At 37.6% G+C, this 19,000-nt stretch overlaps 1 protein-coding gene across 1 annotated transcript in view; it reads right to left on the reverse strand.

Moving 5' to 3' along the window:
- Positions 1–205: 205 nt before the first annotated feature.
- The window catches only part of LOC131855903 (iron-sulfur assembly protein IscA-like 2, mitochondrial), a 73,666-nt gene continuing 54,871 nt past the window's right edge, over positions 206–19,000 (reverse strand). The window contains exon 4 of the mRNA XM_059207755.1: positions 206–686. Coding sequence (XP_059063738.1) covers positions 624–686 — 63 coding nt within the window. The 3' untranslated portion in view covers positions 206–623. The remainder of the gene's footprint in view (positions 687–19,000) is intronic.

Consider the following 19,000-nt stretch of genomic DNA (forward strand, 5'->3'; position numbering starts at 1 on the left):
CGTAATAAAGCTGGAAACATTAGATGTTATCCAAGCATTATTTAATCTACCATCTACTTAATGTGGAAAATATTATGCACTGCATATAAAACTGGAAGGAAATATTAAGGAGAGTAAGTACTGAAATTCAAAGCATACTTTTAGTCAAAATATAAAATTCAAAATCTACCAAAAATCCCACGATGGAGATAAATAAAGCTGTGTGAGCACAAAAGTGATGAAAAAATATTAGACAATTTATGTATTTTTCCAAATTGGAAGAACAAGGAAAATTCTTAAAATCTGTGACAGGTAAAACAACAATCTGTCAATGTAATAAAAAATAATGAGAACTTTGAAGCCTAAACAGAAAGAATCAAACTGGGTTATGGTGAGAACAGCTTACAAATACTCAATGAGCGGAAACATTACAACGATATCTGACTATGCCTCCTATGTGTTCAATTGTAATTTTTCATTTTATGCTAATTTGCAAGGGAACTAGTACAACAATAATTTATTATTTTGTTTTTGTTTGAGAAAAATCTGAACTGAATTTTACAGGAAGACCAAAAAATGAGACTAACATGTTGGACTGCAAAATAAGAATTTATTTTCATTTGCCTTCTCGTATATGGTAATGCTTATTTAACTGTGAATGAACTTCCACAGCTACACCCACCGCCCGCATTAGGATTTGTTGTTACCTGTAAACAATTAAACCAATTTCAGTATCTTCATGTATAATAAAATACAAATTGCTAAATTTATACCAAAAACTAATCACTTGCTCAAATAATAAACTAAATAAACTGCAGTGTAGTATAGTATAAAAGAAAAGATTCAAACAATTTGACCTGTAACAACGAACAATCAGTTCTAAGTTGCAGGTATGAAGAGAGATATGATTGCTCAAGATATTCCTGAATTGACCTTATGATGAAATCAATGATATTCCTGAGTTGACCTTATGATGAAATCAATAATAAACTATGTTTCCTCCCTCCAATGGAACATATAAACTTTAATACTTCACTCTCATATGCCATGCAATGTCTCACACTCTCTGCTCAATCTCTAATAATACAATCTAAAAATGCCATTCTATCTGCTACAACCAAACAGATACTGGGTTGGAAGTGGAATATCATAATCCATCCTGAAAACATAATGTCCATAACATGTGTTCTCAGTTGTCCACTCAGCCATATGTTTCCATTTTGACAGGTCTGTAGGCTTGCAAATTCATCCTGCCAATTTGGCAATGTTTGAACAAGCGATCGTTAGGATGAGTTGGATCCAGAATGGCCAAAAAACCTAATGACCGCTTGTTCAGACTAACTTCAAACATCAAAACCCATTCAGTTGAAAAAAAAGCAAAAAAACTTTAACAGCCTGAGGTTTTTGTACAGCTCCCAGGCTACCATAATTCTACAAAAGTGCAAAAAATCAAGCTCCTTTTCCTAAAAATTTATTGCTTTTTTTCCCAAAAAAAAGCAATAAATTTTTAATAAAGGCAAAAAAAAGTTGTTTTATAAACCTGGGCAAGGGTATGTACCCCGTGCAAGCATGCAGGGAATGACACCTTTAATGCTATTGACCAGCAACATTTTTCAGCCACTCAATGGCATCCACACTACCCTCATCAATAGCAACAAGTAACCCATCTGCCGCTCAATTCCGTGGCAAACATTGTCACTACTATTCCCAATGCCAAATCACCTTGCTGGTAACATTAATCTGGCCTACAACCTATAGGCGACGACACTCTTGTCCACCAATGACCAGCAACATGATTTCTGACACCAAAGCATTTCAACGGCAATTGGTGGAATATTTTGCCAATACAAAGTATATTCCAATTTCTTTTGACCTTCATCGACTTTTCTCAACAACCTGGAATTTTTCCAACGAGAGGAATCTTTTTACCAAAAGGGAATACTCCACTGATGTCAATTGTACAAACTCTTAGCAAGACCCCCTCCTAGCCCCTTTTGGCCCTAAAGCAGGTTTTTTTTTTCTCTTGGCCATAATTAAGGCATACGGAGTCAAAATCAAATAAACAAGATACCATCAGAAAGCTGGTTCTAAGAACTTTCGAGTGGTGCAAGTCTCATCCTCCAATTTTGTTGTCGATTCCTATTATTCTCAGTCAAAGTCAGATCTTCATTTTCTACTTCTAAGCTCACAACTTTTTGCTAGTAACTCTGATTTTCACGATTTTTGTAGTGTTGGAAAGGCATTTCAATGCTCTTGCAATCTATTCATATACTTTTTCCAAAATTTGCCCCACATACATTTTATTCAATTTATTGTGATTTCACATTCTAGACAATTACTTGAATGTTTTGGCACCTAAAAAGTATCTATTTGCATGAGAAGACTCCATTTGATTTGGTTTACATGAACTGAAGTTATTGGTCTCTAATTTATTCATTTGAGGTATCAAGGGTTTTTTTTGTTCATCCATTGGTTGTCATCCTAGAAGAGAATAATTACGGGTTTTGGCAAAATGACATCCTGACACATCTCAAGTGGCTAGATCTTTTGCCTTATCTATATGAACTCCTACTTAAACTAGCCACGCCAAGGGGTATTCTCATTGACCATGTTGTAGGAGTTAATTGTTCTAGTGTTGATCCTCACACTATCAATGTTGTATCGAGCATTGATTTTCTCGCACACTCTGGACTAGACTTTGGGAGATCCATGGAGACCTCATATCTCTACATTTTCAAAGGATCTTGCTGCAGATTGTCTCATTCGCCTTGCACATGCAAATTGTATAACCTTTGATGATGATACTTTAGAGAAGCTTGAATAATCACAAGTGTTACATGTTCCAATATATTAGAAGCTTGTCTCCCAGTTGCTACTCCTCACATTGAGACCCCACCTCCAAGTTCTGTTGTTCCTGATCAGCTTAACATCACCATAGTTGTGGCCCTCATTGGTTCAATACGTTAGAACATCCATCCTCTTTCAAACATAACTGCTTGGGATTCATATCTTGTAGACATATCATCCTTGTTTGTGGAATCTCAGATTGCAGATTTGGAGCATTATTTAGAAGACATTCATCTCCTCTTTGTTGATAGCCATATCATCATCGTTAGCCCACCATCTAACAGCCTTTACAGCTTGTTCTACATAAGTCTTCACAAGTTTCTAGATTGACATCATCTCGTGCTGGAACGAGGATAATTGAGTAGTTTTCAAAGGAACACATCATTTGGATTTGGATTTTTTATTCTTCCCGTTTATGAGAATGGCTTCAACGATCACCAGTGGATTTGTTTCTTCCAAAGCAGAGAAATGTTGTTTGCAAGAAATGGATCTTCATCTATCTTCAAGCTTTCGCCATTGGCACATAAGAGCTTCTTTATAGGGAGAGATCCATATCCTCAATTTCTCTTTTGTAGGGGGACATCTATTGTACTTGTGTGATAGAAGCAATCCTTGGGAGGTCACATCGACGACTCCTATCCTTTTTTCACTAATGCAATTATTTTATGAGTTTTTTCCCATGTGGATTTCTCCTTTTCTCCAATTATGAGAGATTGCATTGGTTTGTACATAGGTACCTCATCAAACCTTTTGTAGCCAATACCCATCCATTCATGCATCCATGCATCTATCAATACATTCAATATTAAATTTTGCTTCTCCCTAAGATCAGAAAAAGGGGAGGTGATAGAGTAATTAGATAATCACCTTAGTAATTAATTAATCATTAATGTAAGTAAAGCATACGATCGGGTGAATTGGTATTTCCTCTTCTCTGTTCTTGAAAGATTTGGTTTTGATGCTAGTTGGATAAACTGTATAAAACATTGTGTCTCCTCAGTATCATATTCCATCATTGTTAATGGATCTATAGTAGGATTTTTTCAAGCTACTAATGGTCTAAGACAAGGCGATCCCTTATCTCCTTTTTTGTTTGTATTAATGGCTGAGATTTTGGGTAGAAATATCAAGAATCTTGTACAATTGAGATTGTGGAAAGGCGCACTCATACACAGCAGTATTGATCCTATCTCCCACTCTCAATTTGCTGATGATACAATTCTTTTTGGGGAAGCCATTGAGAAGGAAGCCAAGGTTATTAAGATGTTATTGAATGATTACGAGAAAGGATCGGGTCAGAGTATGAATAAGGAGAAATCAATGATATATTTCTTCAACACTAATGTGAGGATGCAAAGTAAAATTGGGGAAATTATGGGTTATCCACAAGAAAAATTTCCTTTGAAGTATTTAGGGGTACAGTTAGACCCGGGCAGATTCCAAAGCAGAATGTGGGAGGAAGCGATCAACAAATGTCAAGTAAAGGCATCCTCTTGGAAGAACAAGTGGTTAACTCAGGCAGGTAGGATCCAATTTATTAAATCTGTTCTTTCAGCGATCCCTATTTATCAAATGTCATGTTTTTGGCTATCATTTAAAGCATCAAAAGAGTTAGACAATCTGTTCAAAAAGTTTTTGTGGGAAGGAGCACAGAATAAGAAGAAAACTCCTCTCATTAATTGGGATACAACTTGTTTAATAAAATCGGAGGGAGGTGCAGGTCTAAGAAAAATGGACTTGCACAATTTGGCTCTAGGGGCTAAATTAGCATGGAAAATGTATACTCAACCTCACAAATCCTGGTGTAAGATAATGGCTGCTAAGTATTTGGATTCATATGAAGCAAAAAGGATTTTTACAGTGGCTAATTCGATTAAGGGATCTCCAATTTGGAAATATATTTGGGAAAGCAGAAGTATAATAACAGAGCATCTGACATGGAAGATTGATAATATATTGGTGCTCGTACTCTAAAAAAGTTTGGGATTGGCTATTGGGCAATTTGCAGCTTGGATCGGTGAGAAGTCAAACATTAAAAAGTTTTTTATTAGCATGGCCTTCCAGCTTTAAAAAATCAAAATGGAGCATTTTGTGGGTGGTGAGTCCAGATCTACTTGTTTGGCATATATGGAAGGAGAGAAATAGAAAAGTTTTTAATGAGGAAGCCCTGTTCGTTGAAACTCTAATTCCTAAAATTAAAGGAAGCCATTGAAGAAGTCATCAATGTGAAAGTAGTGGGAAGAAAGTATTGTTCTTATTCTTCATGGGACACAGAGATGGAAAGACATTGGAACTTAACAAAGCTTAGTGGTTACAAGCTAATGGACAAGAAGCAAAACAGAACCAACGTAGTTTGGTCTCCTCCAAAGAGAGGAACCATAAAGGTTAACTTCGACGGAGCTAGCCGCGGGAATCCTAGAAAATCAAGTTATGGTGCCATTATGAGGGATGAATTTGGCAACTTTGTTGGGGCAAAGTACGGTCCTTTAGGAATCAATACAAACAACATGGCAGAAATGGCAGGGTTGTTAGCTGGGCTGGAATGGTGTGTAGCCCATGGATTCCAGGACGTAGAAATAGAGGGAGACTCGCAAATTATTTTGAATGGGATAGCCAAACAGAAATTTGAAAATTGGAAACTGGAGGCGGTTCGTCCCAACATCCAAAGAGCATGCGATAGCTTAAACAGTTTTACCCTTAAACACATATCGAGAGGGCAACACGGCGGCGGACTAGCTGGCAAACAGAGGAATCGACTGTGTTGGTCCAAATCAGATGGCTAAAAAGGAGGCGCTTCCAGACAGATTGTCCTCGATCCTTGCTGCAGACATAGATGGAATTCCAAAAACTGGAATCGACTGACAGAGATAGTCTAAGATAAGCAGGGTGCATCGAGGATAAGCGTTATGGTCTCAATTATGCCACGATAGCACATAGTATTCGAGGATTGTCTCTTTCGAGAACATCTCTCTATGGAAGCTAGTAGACAGTGACCAGAAGCAGAGGGAAGTGAGGAAAGATTTTATTTAAGAGCTCGGGTACCGAAAATGGGCAAAACTCGAACACGAGGATTCTAGGTTGATGGTTGGGTCACATGGTTCCCGAGCAGCTCTGCAAGTTCAGAAAAGAAACATTCTGGTAAAGATATGGCCACAGAGAGAAAGATTATAGCAGGAACCGGACAAAGCTTTCAACTGTCAATTTAGTTTTCAACTTCTTAAGGCGAATGTGAAGGGCTTTGGTGTAGCAGTAATTTTGGGGAGTGTAGTAAGTTTATCGCTGGCCATGGCTTACTTTGGAAGGATTAGTTGTGTAAACTGTGAAAATTCATTGATCGCTCAGTTGAGAAATTTGTTCAGAACTGAAGAGTATGTATATGACTCTGCTAGGGGGTTAGTGGGCATTACATTAAATACGGACAGACATTGGTGTGATGCTCTGGTACTAGAAGCCGTTCTCCTCCCATTGGTGGATATCATTGAAACGAAGGAGCGTGTGGTAGAATTGCTAGCAGGCTTCATAAAACCCTTTATTGCAAACACGGTCGCTGAAGCCATTTTGGGTTTGGAGGAAGACGTCAAGGTTAGTATACTGAAGATCTATTTTCAATTTGAGAACTACCTTCGATCGGACTCAGAGGAAGATGAGGAGAGCAAAGGAGATGATAATGAGGAAGGAGAAGACATTGAGGGCAGTGAAGCTAGAGAGGAGGATTCGTTGAACAATGCGGAGATTCGAGATATGGCCCGCAAAGAAGTGTGGAGGGAAGAGAGGGAGAGACTGAAGACATTTGGGGAAGAGGCGTGGGAAATATATAGATGTGCAGTCTTCAATGGAAATTTGGAGCCATTTCGTAGGATCACTAAGTCAGTTGACTGGTGGCTTCCGGAGAATTCCACCCGCAATGCAATTGCGATTGGTGTGTATGCTGCTGTAATATACCAAGCCATTGGGGGACAGGTGTAACCCAGGGGACCTGCAGGTCTATATGTGGGGTATTTTAGGATTAAGTAGGAGTAATTATTTTATGTTTCTAAGATGCAAAATATAGCATATTTGTAGAAGGAAAGATGTATCTGGCCTAGTGGGTTCATGTTGGTCAACTTCTATGTATTTACTAAAATTTTCAAGCAAAATAGGGAGCTATCCCCATAAAAGATAGCACTTAATGATTTAAAAAAAATAAAAAATTAATCATTAATTATTTAGGTTCCATATTAATTATTCACTTAAGCTAAACTTAACTATGTTTTTCTATATTTAGATTGAGCTAAATATAGATCATGTTCTCTCATTACATAGGATGAGAACACTTTCATACTCTAATTTAATCCTCTGAAATATCCCCTGCTGTTGTAGGACTAAAAATGCAAGGAATATTGTCTGCATAACCTGCGCATTATGGGGTTTCTAGACTGCTGTATAACTTGCATGTTATGCTGTTTTGACTGATACAAAGTTTCAGACTTGTTTTGGAAGCATTAAATCCAAAGTTTAGTCAAAGGATGACTTGCAAACAACTTCTAAACAACAATATAGACCTCTAGGATGATTGTTCCGCTTGATTGGTGTTTTTCCAATGCTATCATATGAATTAGAATGCAAAATCACACACCTACAGCTAACTGGAATTTTGTCAAACAGTTGGCATGAAACCATAAGACAATGAGCAAATGATATGTAGCCTTTTACTCCTTTATTTAGGAAACAAATGAGTACTCTTTACAATGACCAAACCAATGCCCAAACACTAAGCAATTTATCAATGATTTTTTTAGAAAGTCTAAAGATACATGGCAACCATGGACACATGCATATAACTGAGAAATACAAGGAAATATTGATGCCAAATAAACCTGATATAAATTGCCTAGGCCTGAGATTGAAGAAGCAAGCAATATCTTGATTTTTGGAGCCTCCTCTATGCCAAATCGATCTATCTCCCAGAATCGCCCCTGCTGCTGGTCTGAAAATTATAATTAATTGGCAGCAATTCGGTCACCTTTCAATCACTAAACTTCATTGTTGACCTTCCCAACTAATAGCGCCCTCATCCAATGGTGGATTCGATGCTAGAACAAGGCAATATAAGCAAAATTGTGGGTAATGGAAGTCTGGTTTGAACTTATTCTCAGACCTGATTAGACTCCTGCAACCTTCTTATTTCTTCTCCCAAATACTTCTAAGTGAATCGCCTAGCCTCCACAAATAAATCGATGCACATGGGTATCAATAAAGATGAGTTGAAATACTCCAATACTTGTCTATCATGAAGATGCACAAAAAAAACAATGAGCAGAATGTGAAGGACTGAAATTATCCTCCACTCTCAACTGCAACCCCTCAGAGGGTCTTTCACCACCTCAGTTATGCAAATCATAGGGAGGTTTCGTTCCCAATGATCAAGACTGCAGAAACCCTTGGCTCTACAAGTATACACAAGAGAAGATGTCAAATAACCAATGTTCAACAATGAACCAACCCCCTCTATTTATTCTTTTTTCCTCCAATCGATTGGTTCCTTCTAGAAGATTCTTCTCTAACGAACTCATATTCTTTTATTACACATTAATTAATTTAATTGCACTTTAAATATTAATAAAATAATATTATGTTATAAAGTGCAATTATGGCATCATACGTGTAATCCCCTTATTTCACCATAAAATCATGTAGAAATAAAATGTGAAGCCACTAGTATCTGCCAAGTTGACCCCCTAAGTGAAATTGAGGATAGCCACACAGAAACAGACGAGGAAATTATTTTTGAAACCAACATGGGAGAACCAGATAACAATAGGGATTTATTGGCTGCATTGAACAGAAGTCAGCAAGATATGCAGGATAATGTTAACAAAATGACCAATTTGATGACCCAGTTTATGGCTAATAATATCAATCAGCACCAAAATAATGGAAGACAGAATAATCAACACCAAAATAATGGGGGAAACAATGGGGGTAGAGATGAACAGTCAGTTAATAATCAACCAAAAAGGACAAGAACAGCAAGACCATTTATGCGTACATTTACTGCTAGAAACGAGCCACATGATTATGAACCTACAATAAGAGAAATTCAGGAAGAAATACATCAACACTAGTTAGGTTCCGGTGAAGAATTCAGATCATCAATGACATTTAGAGAATATTTAGATGTCAGAATGAAACATAGGCCAAGAGGACAGTGAGGAAACAACAGTGAGTTACAAAGAAAAATTGGAAAGATGTCCATTCCTTATTTTGATGGTTCATGCAAGACAACTGCTCGAGCTTGGGTGCAAAAACTAGATACATACTTCCAATTAAACCCTATGATGGAAGAAGAAGCAATTAAATATGCTGCATTACATCTTGACGGTGTAGCACATGAATGGTGGCATCATGGACAAATAACCTTGGGCCATAATTTGATAGGCACTTATGTTGAGTTTACTGAGAAACTTATTGATAGGTTTGATTTTAAAGACCCTGAATTACACCTTAAGGATTTGACTCAACTCAAGCAAACTGGAACTATTGAACAATATATCTCTGAATTTGAAAAATTGGCTGTCTTAGTTACTGAAATTTCAGAGAGACACGAGATTGTGATATTTATAGATGGATTGTCTGATTCCCTCAAAGGGTGGGTTAAATCCTTAAACCCCCTTACTTTACAAACAGCTGTCAAAAGAGCAAGAGAATTGGAACCATCTTCAAAAGGAAAATTTTTTAACAAAGGACCACCTCCTAAACCAGAAAAAGACAAACAACCTTTCAACAAAGACGATTTCCCTAGAAACAGGCTAGATAAAGAGGAAAGAGAAGAGCTCAGAAGGAAAAAACTATGTTTCAGTTGTAGGGAAGCATGGCAGCTTGGACACAGATGTTTAGGGAAGGGGAAAATTCATTATATTGAGGTTATGTCTGATAGTGAGGATGACGAAAATGTTGATCCTAACATAGCACGAGCACCACAGAAAACTGAGTCAGAAACAGGTACCAAACAAAGAGAAGGAGTAATAGCATCCATGACAGGGACCCCACATTATAATATTTTCAGAGTTAGAGGAGTTTTGAATGGACAGCGTGTAATTGTTATGCTTGATAGTGGATCTACTCATAACTTTATAGATGCAGCACTCGTAGAAAAACGTGGTTTGCAAACTGAAAAACATGAGGGATTTGATGTTAGAGTAGCAGGTGGAACTAATTTGTCTAGCACTCATAAAGTCCCTAAATTGAATATTACTCTTGGCAATTACACTGTTACTGATGATTTCTATGTGATTGATCTAGCTGACACTAATGTTGTCTTGGGCATATAGTGGATGGAAACATTAGATGAATATACACAGAGCTTTAAAAGAATGGAATTCTCCTTTAAAATTGATGATAAGAAGGTAGTCCTTCGTGGTATGTCTAACAGTGGCCCCAGGATCGGTAGTGCGAAAAGAATGGAAGCTATTTTCAAACATGGAGATGTGGCATGGTCAGCACAATGTTTAATCTCCAACAAGGAATTAGGTTTTGAATCTAAACCTTATCAAGCTGATTTGTTAACAGTATTAGATTCACATCATTTGGTTTTTAATGATATTCCTCCATGAGTCCCACCTGATAGAGGTTTTGAACATACTATTGAATTAGAAGAAGGTGCTAAACCAGTGATTACTACTCCTTATAGACACCCTAAAACATTCAGGGATGAAATAGAAAAGGCAATTAAGAAGTTATTGGATATGGGACATATCAGACCTAGTTCTAGTCCTTTTGCTTCATCTGTAGTGTTGGTCAAAAAGAAGGATGGAACTCTTCGAATGTGTATTGATTATAGAGCTCTTAACAAAAAAACAATCAAAAACAGGTATCCAATCCCTCAGATTGATGAATTGTTAGATGAATTGCATGGTGCCATTTATTTTTCTAAAATTGATTTGAGATCAAGGTATCATCAGATTTAAGTTAAGAGAACAAGACATTCATAAAACTGCTTTTCGTTGTCATTATGATCATTATGAATTCCTGGTAATGCTGTTTGGTCTAACAAATGCTCCGGCAACATTTCAGTCCTGTATGAATCATATTTTTAACAAACAATTAAGAAAATTTTTGCTAGTATTTTTTGATGATATACTGATTTATAGCAAAACTTGGGAAGAGCATTTGAAACATATTGATATAGTCCTGGGTATTATGGAATCACAATCACTGTATGCAAAGGCGTCTGAATGTGAATTCGGAATGACTAAATTTTTTATTTAGGGCATGTGATCAGTGCAACAGGGGTACAGGTTCATCAAGAAAAGATAAGAGCCATTTTGGATTGGCCACCACCTCGGAACCTTACCGAGCTAAGGGGATTCTTTGGTTTATGCACTTATTACAGGTGGTTTGTCAAAGGTTTTTCACAGCTTGGGGCACCCTTGACAGATCTTACCAAAAAGGGGGCATTCAAATGGACTGAGAAAGCTCAACGGGTATTTGAGAAGCTTAAAGAGGTAATGAGTTGTTGTCCAGTACTTGCTCTTCCAGATTTTAATCAGCCTTCTATGTTGGAATGTGATGCTTCTGGTGATGGATTAGGGGCAGTTTTAATGCAAAACAATCATCCTATAGTTTATGAAAACAGGAAACTTAATAAACTTGAGAAATTATATTCCATCTATGATAAAGAAATGTTGGCAATCATGCATGCATTGACAAAATTTAGACAGTATTTGGTTGGTAGCAGATTTGTGGTGAAAACTGACCATAATAGTCTGAGATATTTCTTGGGTCAAAAAGATTTAAATGACAGGCAACAGAAGTGGATCAGTAAAATTCAAGCTTATGACTTTGAGATTGAGTATGTAAAAGGTAAAAATAATGTGGTTGTCGATGCTTTATCTAGAAGGCCTGAAATCAATGCTTTATCTGTTGTAACAGCTGATTGGAAATCTTTATTGTTGGTCGAGTATTCAAAGGATTCTTTTGCATGTGATTTGCTAGATGGTAATATACAGGATGATAAATATAAAATTGTTAATGATGTTATCTATTACAAGGACAAGATTTATTTAACTCCAGGATCGAAGTTAAAAATAAAAATCCTTCAATCTATGCATGACATTCCTCTAGCAGGGCATCCAGGATACTTCAAAACGTATCGTCAGGTAAGAGAAAGGTTCACTTGGAAAGGCTTAAAAAACGATGTCCTACGCTATGTCAAGGAATGCACCACCTGCCAGCAAAATAAAGCGGAACAAATGTATCCCACCGGGTTATTACAGCCACTACCTATACCAGATCAAAAATGGGAAAGTACATCCATGGATTTCATCACAGGTTTACCGAAATCCCAAGGTAAAGATTGTATATTTGTTGTGGTTGATAGACTAACTAAATTTGCACACTTTTTTCCTATCACTACAGAATTTACAGCAGTTCAGGTTGCAGAGTTATTCTTCAGAGAGGTTTTCCAATTACATGGTTTACCAAAAACTATAATCAATGATAGGGATAGCAGATTTTTTAGCATATTTTGGGGGGAGCTTTTCAGGTTGACAGGTATAGAGTTGAATCATAGCACCAGCTATCATCCGCAAACCGATGGACAGACAGAAATAGTGAACAAATGGATCGAAGGTTACCTTCGTAACTATGTAGCTGGTCATCAGAAGGCTTGGGTTCGGTGGTTATATCTGGGTGAATATTGCTATAATACTACCTTCCATATGTCAATTGGTATGTCTCCTTTCAAAGCATTATATGGCTATGATGTTATCTCTTTTCTAGACCTTGTTTTTGAGCGGAGTAATGTACCAAAATCTCGTGATTGGCTTCAAGAAAACCAAGACATTTTGTTGGCACTTAAGGAGAATTTGCAATGTGCTCAAAATCAACAGAAATTCTATGTAGATAAAAAACGCGTTGAACGCCATTTCGACGTGGGTGATTTGGTATTTCTCAGGTTACAACCTTATCGGCAATCTTCCCTCAAACGTAGTGGGTCTGAAAAGTTGAAACCTCGATTTTATGGTCCTTATCAGGTAGTTCGGAAAGTTGGTGCAGTAGCCTATGAACTAGATTTACCAGTAGATAGCAAGATACACAACGTATTTCATGTATCTTGTCTCAAGAAAGCGTTGGGGCAGCAGGTGTCCGTCTCTGAAGATTTACCTCCGTCAAACGATGAAGGAAAGCTTGAAATGATCCCAGAGGTCATCCTAGACACACGAGACAGGCCACTACGGAACAAAACCATCAGGGAATATCTCATCAAATGGAAAAATCTGCCTCAGGATGATACCACTTGGGAGAATGAAAGAGTTCTGGAGTTGCTTGAGGGCAAGCAACACGAGGCAAGGGAGACTATGATGTCCCGTCAAATTAATACTAATTAGTATTAATTATGAAATAAATTAACTTTTCTTATTTTATATTAGTTCTCATATTGACTAATATATTATAATAATAGTTAAGTGTTTTTCCAATAAAGCTTAATTAAAAGCTAAATATTAATTACTTTGTATTATGCGGGAAGTTGGTTTTCTACGAGCTTTTCCTACAGGAATCCTACCACCCATATTATTTAAATAAGGTCTGGCACGCAAGGAGGGATATAGATTTTTGATATATAGAAAACATTGGAGAAGAAGTCTGAAAGTTCGTAAGATATTTGACGGGAAATCGATTCCTTTCGCCAGACACTACTGGCCTATTGGAACCATAGTAATGAGTTACAGAAGAATGTCATGGTGCGTGATTCTGTAGAAGATGGTAGAAGTGTGAGCAACAGTCAGAAGGGAGATTAATATTGTAGACACACGAGCCACATATTCCATACCACAACTTGCGACCCAATATTGGGTGTAGCAGTTGAGGATTACCATGATCATAAACGCAGTAATCACGCAATATATCTAGGCAACGGCCAAGGCAGGAGACCCGATACCAAGAATAATATATATATGTCACATTCTTTCCTTCCATTCCGCGTGAACCCGCTCCATGGCAACGGTGACCATAATAATTCCAACTGTCGCGGGAGGTGTACAGTACGAGAGCAATGTATGTCTAAGCCGCATTTGGGGGTGAAGTTAACCCAACGTAGTTCATCGTGAATACAGCGATTCCAATCCCAAAGGGGTCATGGCGCACGTAGAAGGCACGACATCATTTGTGGTATAATCAAAACATAGTGACCAGTACCAAGATATTTACAAAGGCATTGGGCTCGTGACTTGCAGTTGGGTTCGTGACTTGTAGAACTCCATAGAATATACAGGCAACATTCATTCTGGTCAACATAGGTGTATAAACAGCAGCCAACTAGGTGCAATATAATACAAATCTTACCTCTGTCTTTTAAAGAGTGAATTGGTACCTATATGCTAGTTAATAATTGTAACGGTGATTCCTAAAACCAATAAATGAAAGCTGTGTAAGATATCATTTCCATCTTTGGATTTTCTGCACCAACAAATATTCTGCTTATAAACTGATTGTCAGCACTTTCTAGTTAGGAATCTTACATGAAACCATAAGACAATGAGCAAATGATATGCAGCCTTTTACTCCTTTATTTAGGAAACAAATGAGCTCTTTACAATGACCAAATCAATGCCCAAACACTTAGCAATTTATCAATGATTTTTTCAGAAAGTCTGAAGATACATGGCAGCCATGGACACATGCATATAACTGAGAAATACAAGGAAATATTGATGCCAAATGAACCTGATATAAATCGCCTAGGCCTGAGATTGAAGAAGCAAGCAATATCTTGATTTTTGGAGCCTCCTCTATGCCAAATCGAACTATCTCCCAAAATCGCCCCTGCTGCTAGTCTGCAGATTATAATTAATTAGCAGCAATTCAGTCACCTTTCAATCACTAAACTTCATTGTTGACCTTCCCAAATAACAGCGCCCTCATCCAATGGTGGTTCGATGCTAGAACAAGGCAATATAAGCAAAATCGTGGGTAATGGAAGTCTGGTTTGAACTTACTCTCAGACCTGATTAGACTCCTGCAACCTTCTTATTTCTTCTCCCAAATGCTTCTAAGTGAATCGCCCAGCCTCCACAAATAAATCGATGCACATGGGTATCAATAAAGATGAGTTGAAATACTCCAATACTCGTCTATTGTGAGATGCACAAAAAACTCAATGAGCACAATGTGAAGGACTGAAATTATCCTCCACTCTCAGCTGCAACCCCTCGAAGGATCTTTCACCACCTCAGTTGTGCAAATCATAGGGAGGTTTCGTTCCCAATGATCAAGATTGCAAAAACCCTTGGCTCCACAAGTATACACAAGAGAAGATGTCAAATAACCGATGTTCAACGATGAACCAACCCCCTCTATTTATTCTTTTTTCCTCCAATCGATTGGTTCCTTCTAGAAGATTCTTCTCTAACGAACTCATATTCTATTATTACACTTCATTAATTTATCACATATTAATTAATTTAATTGCACTTTAAATATTAATAAAATAATATTATGTTATAAAGTGCAATTATGGCATCATACGTGCAATCCCCTTATTTCACCATAAAATCATGTAGAAATAAAATGTGAAGCCACTAGTATCTGCCAAGTCGACCCCCTAATCAACTCCTTTGGCCTACGAGGGTCAAATGATAGGCCAACCTCGTGAATGTCCGCGAACTAAGGAGAAGGGGACATCACATCCTCACCTAAGACTAGATCTGGAGTGTTACCTTTATGCTTTTATAACATTCATTGTATTCATTGTAATCTATCCAATTCATTTACAGGTTAATCTCAATATCAAATTCATCTTTGGATCAAATCTCTCTCAAGCTTGCATATCATCAATCATGACTTCTTCTCTTCAGATGTAATAGGCATTTTGGTTGCAGGTGAATTCTGGGAGCTGTCGTGTTAATTATCAACCCCAACACAAAGGAAACTATATTCTAGTTTTTGAAAAAACTATGAGGTAAATTTGTTTATTTTGTTCCATTTTGGATTAAAAGCTAATAATCAACTTGGGAGTTGGAAGTGTTGATGATCAAAGACTAGTTTCCCTTGTGCTAAGAGCTATGTATAGAAAGCAAGCCTTGGTGGAAGAGGAGTACAGAATTAATGATTTGAGATGATCATGAACCAAGCAAGGAGGAGTAAAAGTTGATTATCTATAGGAAGAAGAGTCTAGCATTATTGGTGATAGTTGGGATGGTAACAAATGTTTGTGAACCATTCTGCAGCCTGCGTCATCAGGAGCATGAAAATATGGTAGATGCGACCAGCAGCCTTTTAACAACTGCAACCAAGGTTATGGCAAAAATTCTTCAAGATGAGGAATGGGATACAGTGTAAGATTCTATTGGCAAGGAAATGGTGGACAAAAGGGAGGCCAATCACAAAGTGGGCATTGCAAATATGGATATGCCAATTATATCCAATGAAATTGCCCCAAGTTTCCTCAATGTAATCACTGCATAGAGGCTCAGAGAACTGAGGATCGTCTAGTGTGATGAAAAAGACTCTCCAATGGGAGAAACTACAAAAAAGGAGCTGGCATGAGTTGGGTATTGCTAGGTGATGCACCCATTTTAACATCAGGATTACAAGAGAAGCCAAGAATGCAGTACCACAGAAAGGTTTAACCATATGTGAATATCTAACCTCAAAGTGGGCTGAGTACACAACCACCAAGGACAAGTGAAGATGCTTAAGAGCAGATTCAGCACATTGAGATTAGACTATCAAAATAGAGTTATAGAGAGAGATATTCTACTGCAAGCTACTAGTGTCGTCCATGAGTTGCAGGAAGGGATGCAACATGCTGAGTACTTAGAAGCTGAGCAGAAGCAACTTCAAGAAAGAAACACAACACAAATATTAGATTCAGGTACACTTGTACACAGAAAACCATACCCCATTTTAGATCCTCTGCTAACAGAGACAACAAAAGATAGATGAAACAGAGATCCCTCTTACTCCACCTGTCGAATCACCAAGTCTATGACTGGTAGTCCCTAAGAACACATATGACAAGATCTCATACTAACAGCTGCACACAAAAGTGACATCAATGACAAAAATAGATTCTACAGTAGGAAGGGATGCAACATGCTGAGTACTTTGAAGTTGAGCAGAAGCAACTTCAGGAAAGAAACACAACACAAATTGCTAAGTTGACTGAGATTTTTAGTCTCTTGAAACATAAGGCATTCTACTTGGTTGAAGAATTGGCTTCAACAAACTATTCAAAAAGATCAAAAAGTGCTGAGGGAGTTGTGCACAACAAAGAAACCAGCTTATGATCATAAATTATTAACTGATGCTAGGGGAAGCGTACCAATAGCCATTATAGCTAACTTCATGCACCCATAGATTCCAAACAGTACATCGGATTATGACGATTTTTTTTTGGTTGTCTCCGCATGCGACTTAACTGCTTATAGCTATTGTTTTGGCTTCTGGGTAGTAACGATGCACACTGTGGGATCCATTATGCACGCAAGGGTCAAAAAGAACACTTTTCAAAGTGTCGCCCGATACCTACTTAAAGATGCCCCAATAACCATGCACTTAAAATCGCCAATACTATGCACAAATGCCCCAGTAGTCATGTGCTACAGGTACCAATAAAGGTGCACAAATGGACCAATTATGGTCCAAAAAAGCTAAAAAATGAGCAACTATTGGTACATGTGTAATTTATTAATGAGCTTTTACTTATTTGTTTTTTGGTTTTTTTTTAAGTTAGTAATTGGGGGTTGGGTGTACAAGGAGTGAACGGTTATTGGAACATGAACAGTAATTGGTGCTCTTCCCCTACTATCAATGGTTGGTTGATATATGATATCTTCAATCTTGATTAATACAAATGCAAAGATGGATATCCTCGTTAAAGATGCATGGATCAGAATGGGGTGTCCTCCATGACAACCATCTTTAAAAAAAAATGTGGAATATAAAACTCAGGCACAGCCACAAGGAGTGCATGAAACAGAAGTCAATATAATGGGGGGCCAACTTCATAGGAAATTTTGAAGCAACTGAATTAGCTAAATAAGATAATCACCATGCTCTACTACGACAATTCCATAAGGGATATGTGAGCTTTGAAAATGACCAACATCAGATGATAATCCCATTAAATGCTGATCTTAGACCAACCTACGTAGAGGAATGAAGCATTTGGAAGAGTGACCTAATAACAGACACTTTGATCGGACTGCAAAAGCCAAGACACTGTCATGATTACTTGATCGGACTGCAAAAGCCAAGACACTGTCATGATTACCATATATTGATTCAGAAAAACAGCAGCAAGAGTAAGAACCACTGCATACGTTATTATAGAAAAGCCATGAGGTATCAAAATGACCAAAAGGCATACCACGTGTGTCCCATATGTCATCATTTTAGAAGTTGGTACAACTATGCAGCAGTTGGTGCCTCATCAATCTAAATGCTCACATACAGCACGATGGCATGTAACTAGAGGAAAGTTAGCAAAGATCCCCAAAATATGGTGGGTATAAACAAGTTGAAAATTTCAGCAAAAATTTAGAAGCATGCCAGCCAAAAGAGAATGAACATGTTAATTCTCTTTGGTACACATTGAAGAGAATAGCAGCCAACTGATCAGCCACATGTAAACTGCAAGCACCTTCTTGAAATAGGACCAAGGAGGCCATGACCATGCGCTTTTCATAGACCAATGAAAAACAAGGCATCGTTTTGTACAATGGTGAAAATGATCCCCAGATCCACATTCCATTTTCCAAAAGGTTATGGGGAATTAGGTGTGCAGGAAAAACCAAATCACTTATAGGTAGATGTGTTCTGCTCAATATTAAGCATGTGTAAATATTGATCAAGACATGTCACAAGACTAAGACATGGGATGAGTGACAAGTCAATTTATTCACTTCAGGCTTCATATCTATACAGATTCTTGACTGTTAATTGCTACTCGTGCCAAAGGCAATATTTCATGACACTGCTATGATGGAGGAACAAGTTCAACACGTGTACAGTCCAATTGAAACAGAAAGAATTCAATAGTTGTTCTTAGGTAGTGATAGTCACACTCAGGTAAGCCATTGCATATCCATGCATATTAATGAAACTAACGCTTTTAAACAAGCATCTCAGGTTCATGAAGATAGATGCAGTGAGAATGAGAAAGATGCACATCTAAATGCCAATGTTTCAGAGG

The sequence above is a fragment of the Cryptomeria japonica genome, chromosome 7 (genome assembly GCF_030272615.1).
Source record: "Cryptomeria japonica chromosome 7, Sugi_1.0, whole genome shotgun sequence".
NCBI classification, from domain to species: domain Eukaryota; kingdom Viridiplantae; phylum Streptophyta; class Pinopsida; order Cupressales; family Cupressaceae; genus Cryptomeria; species Cryptomeria japonica.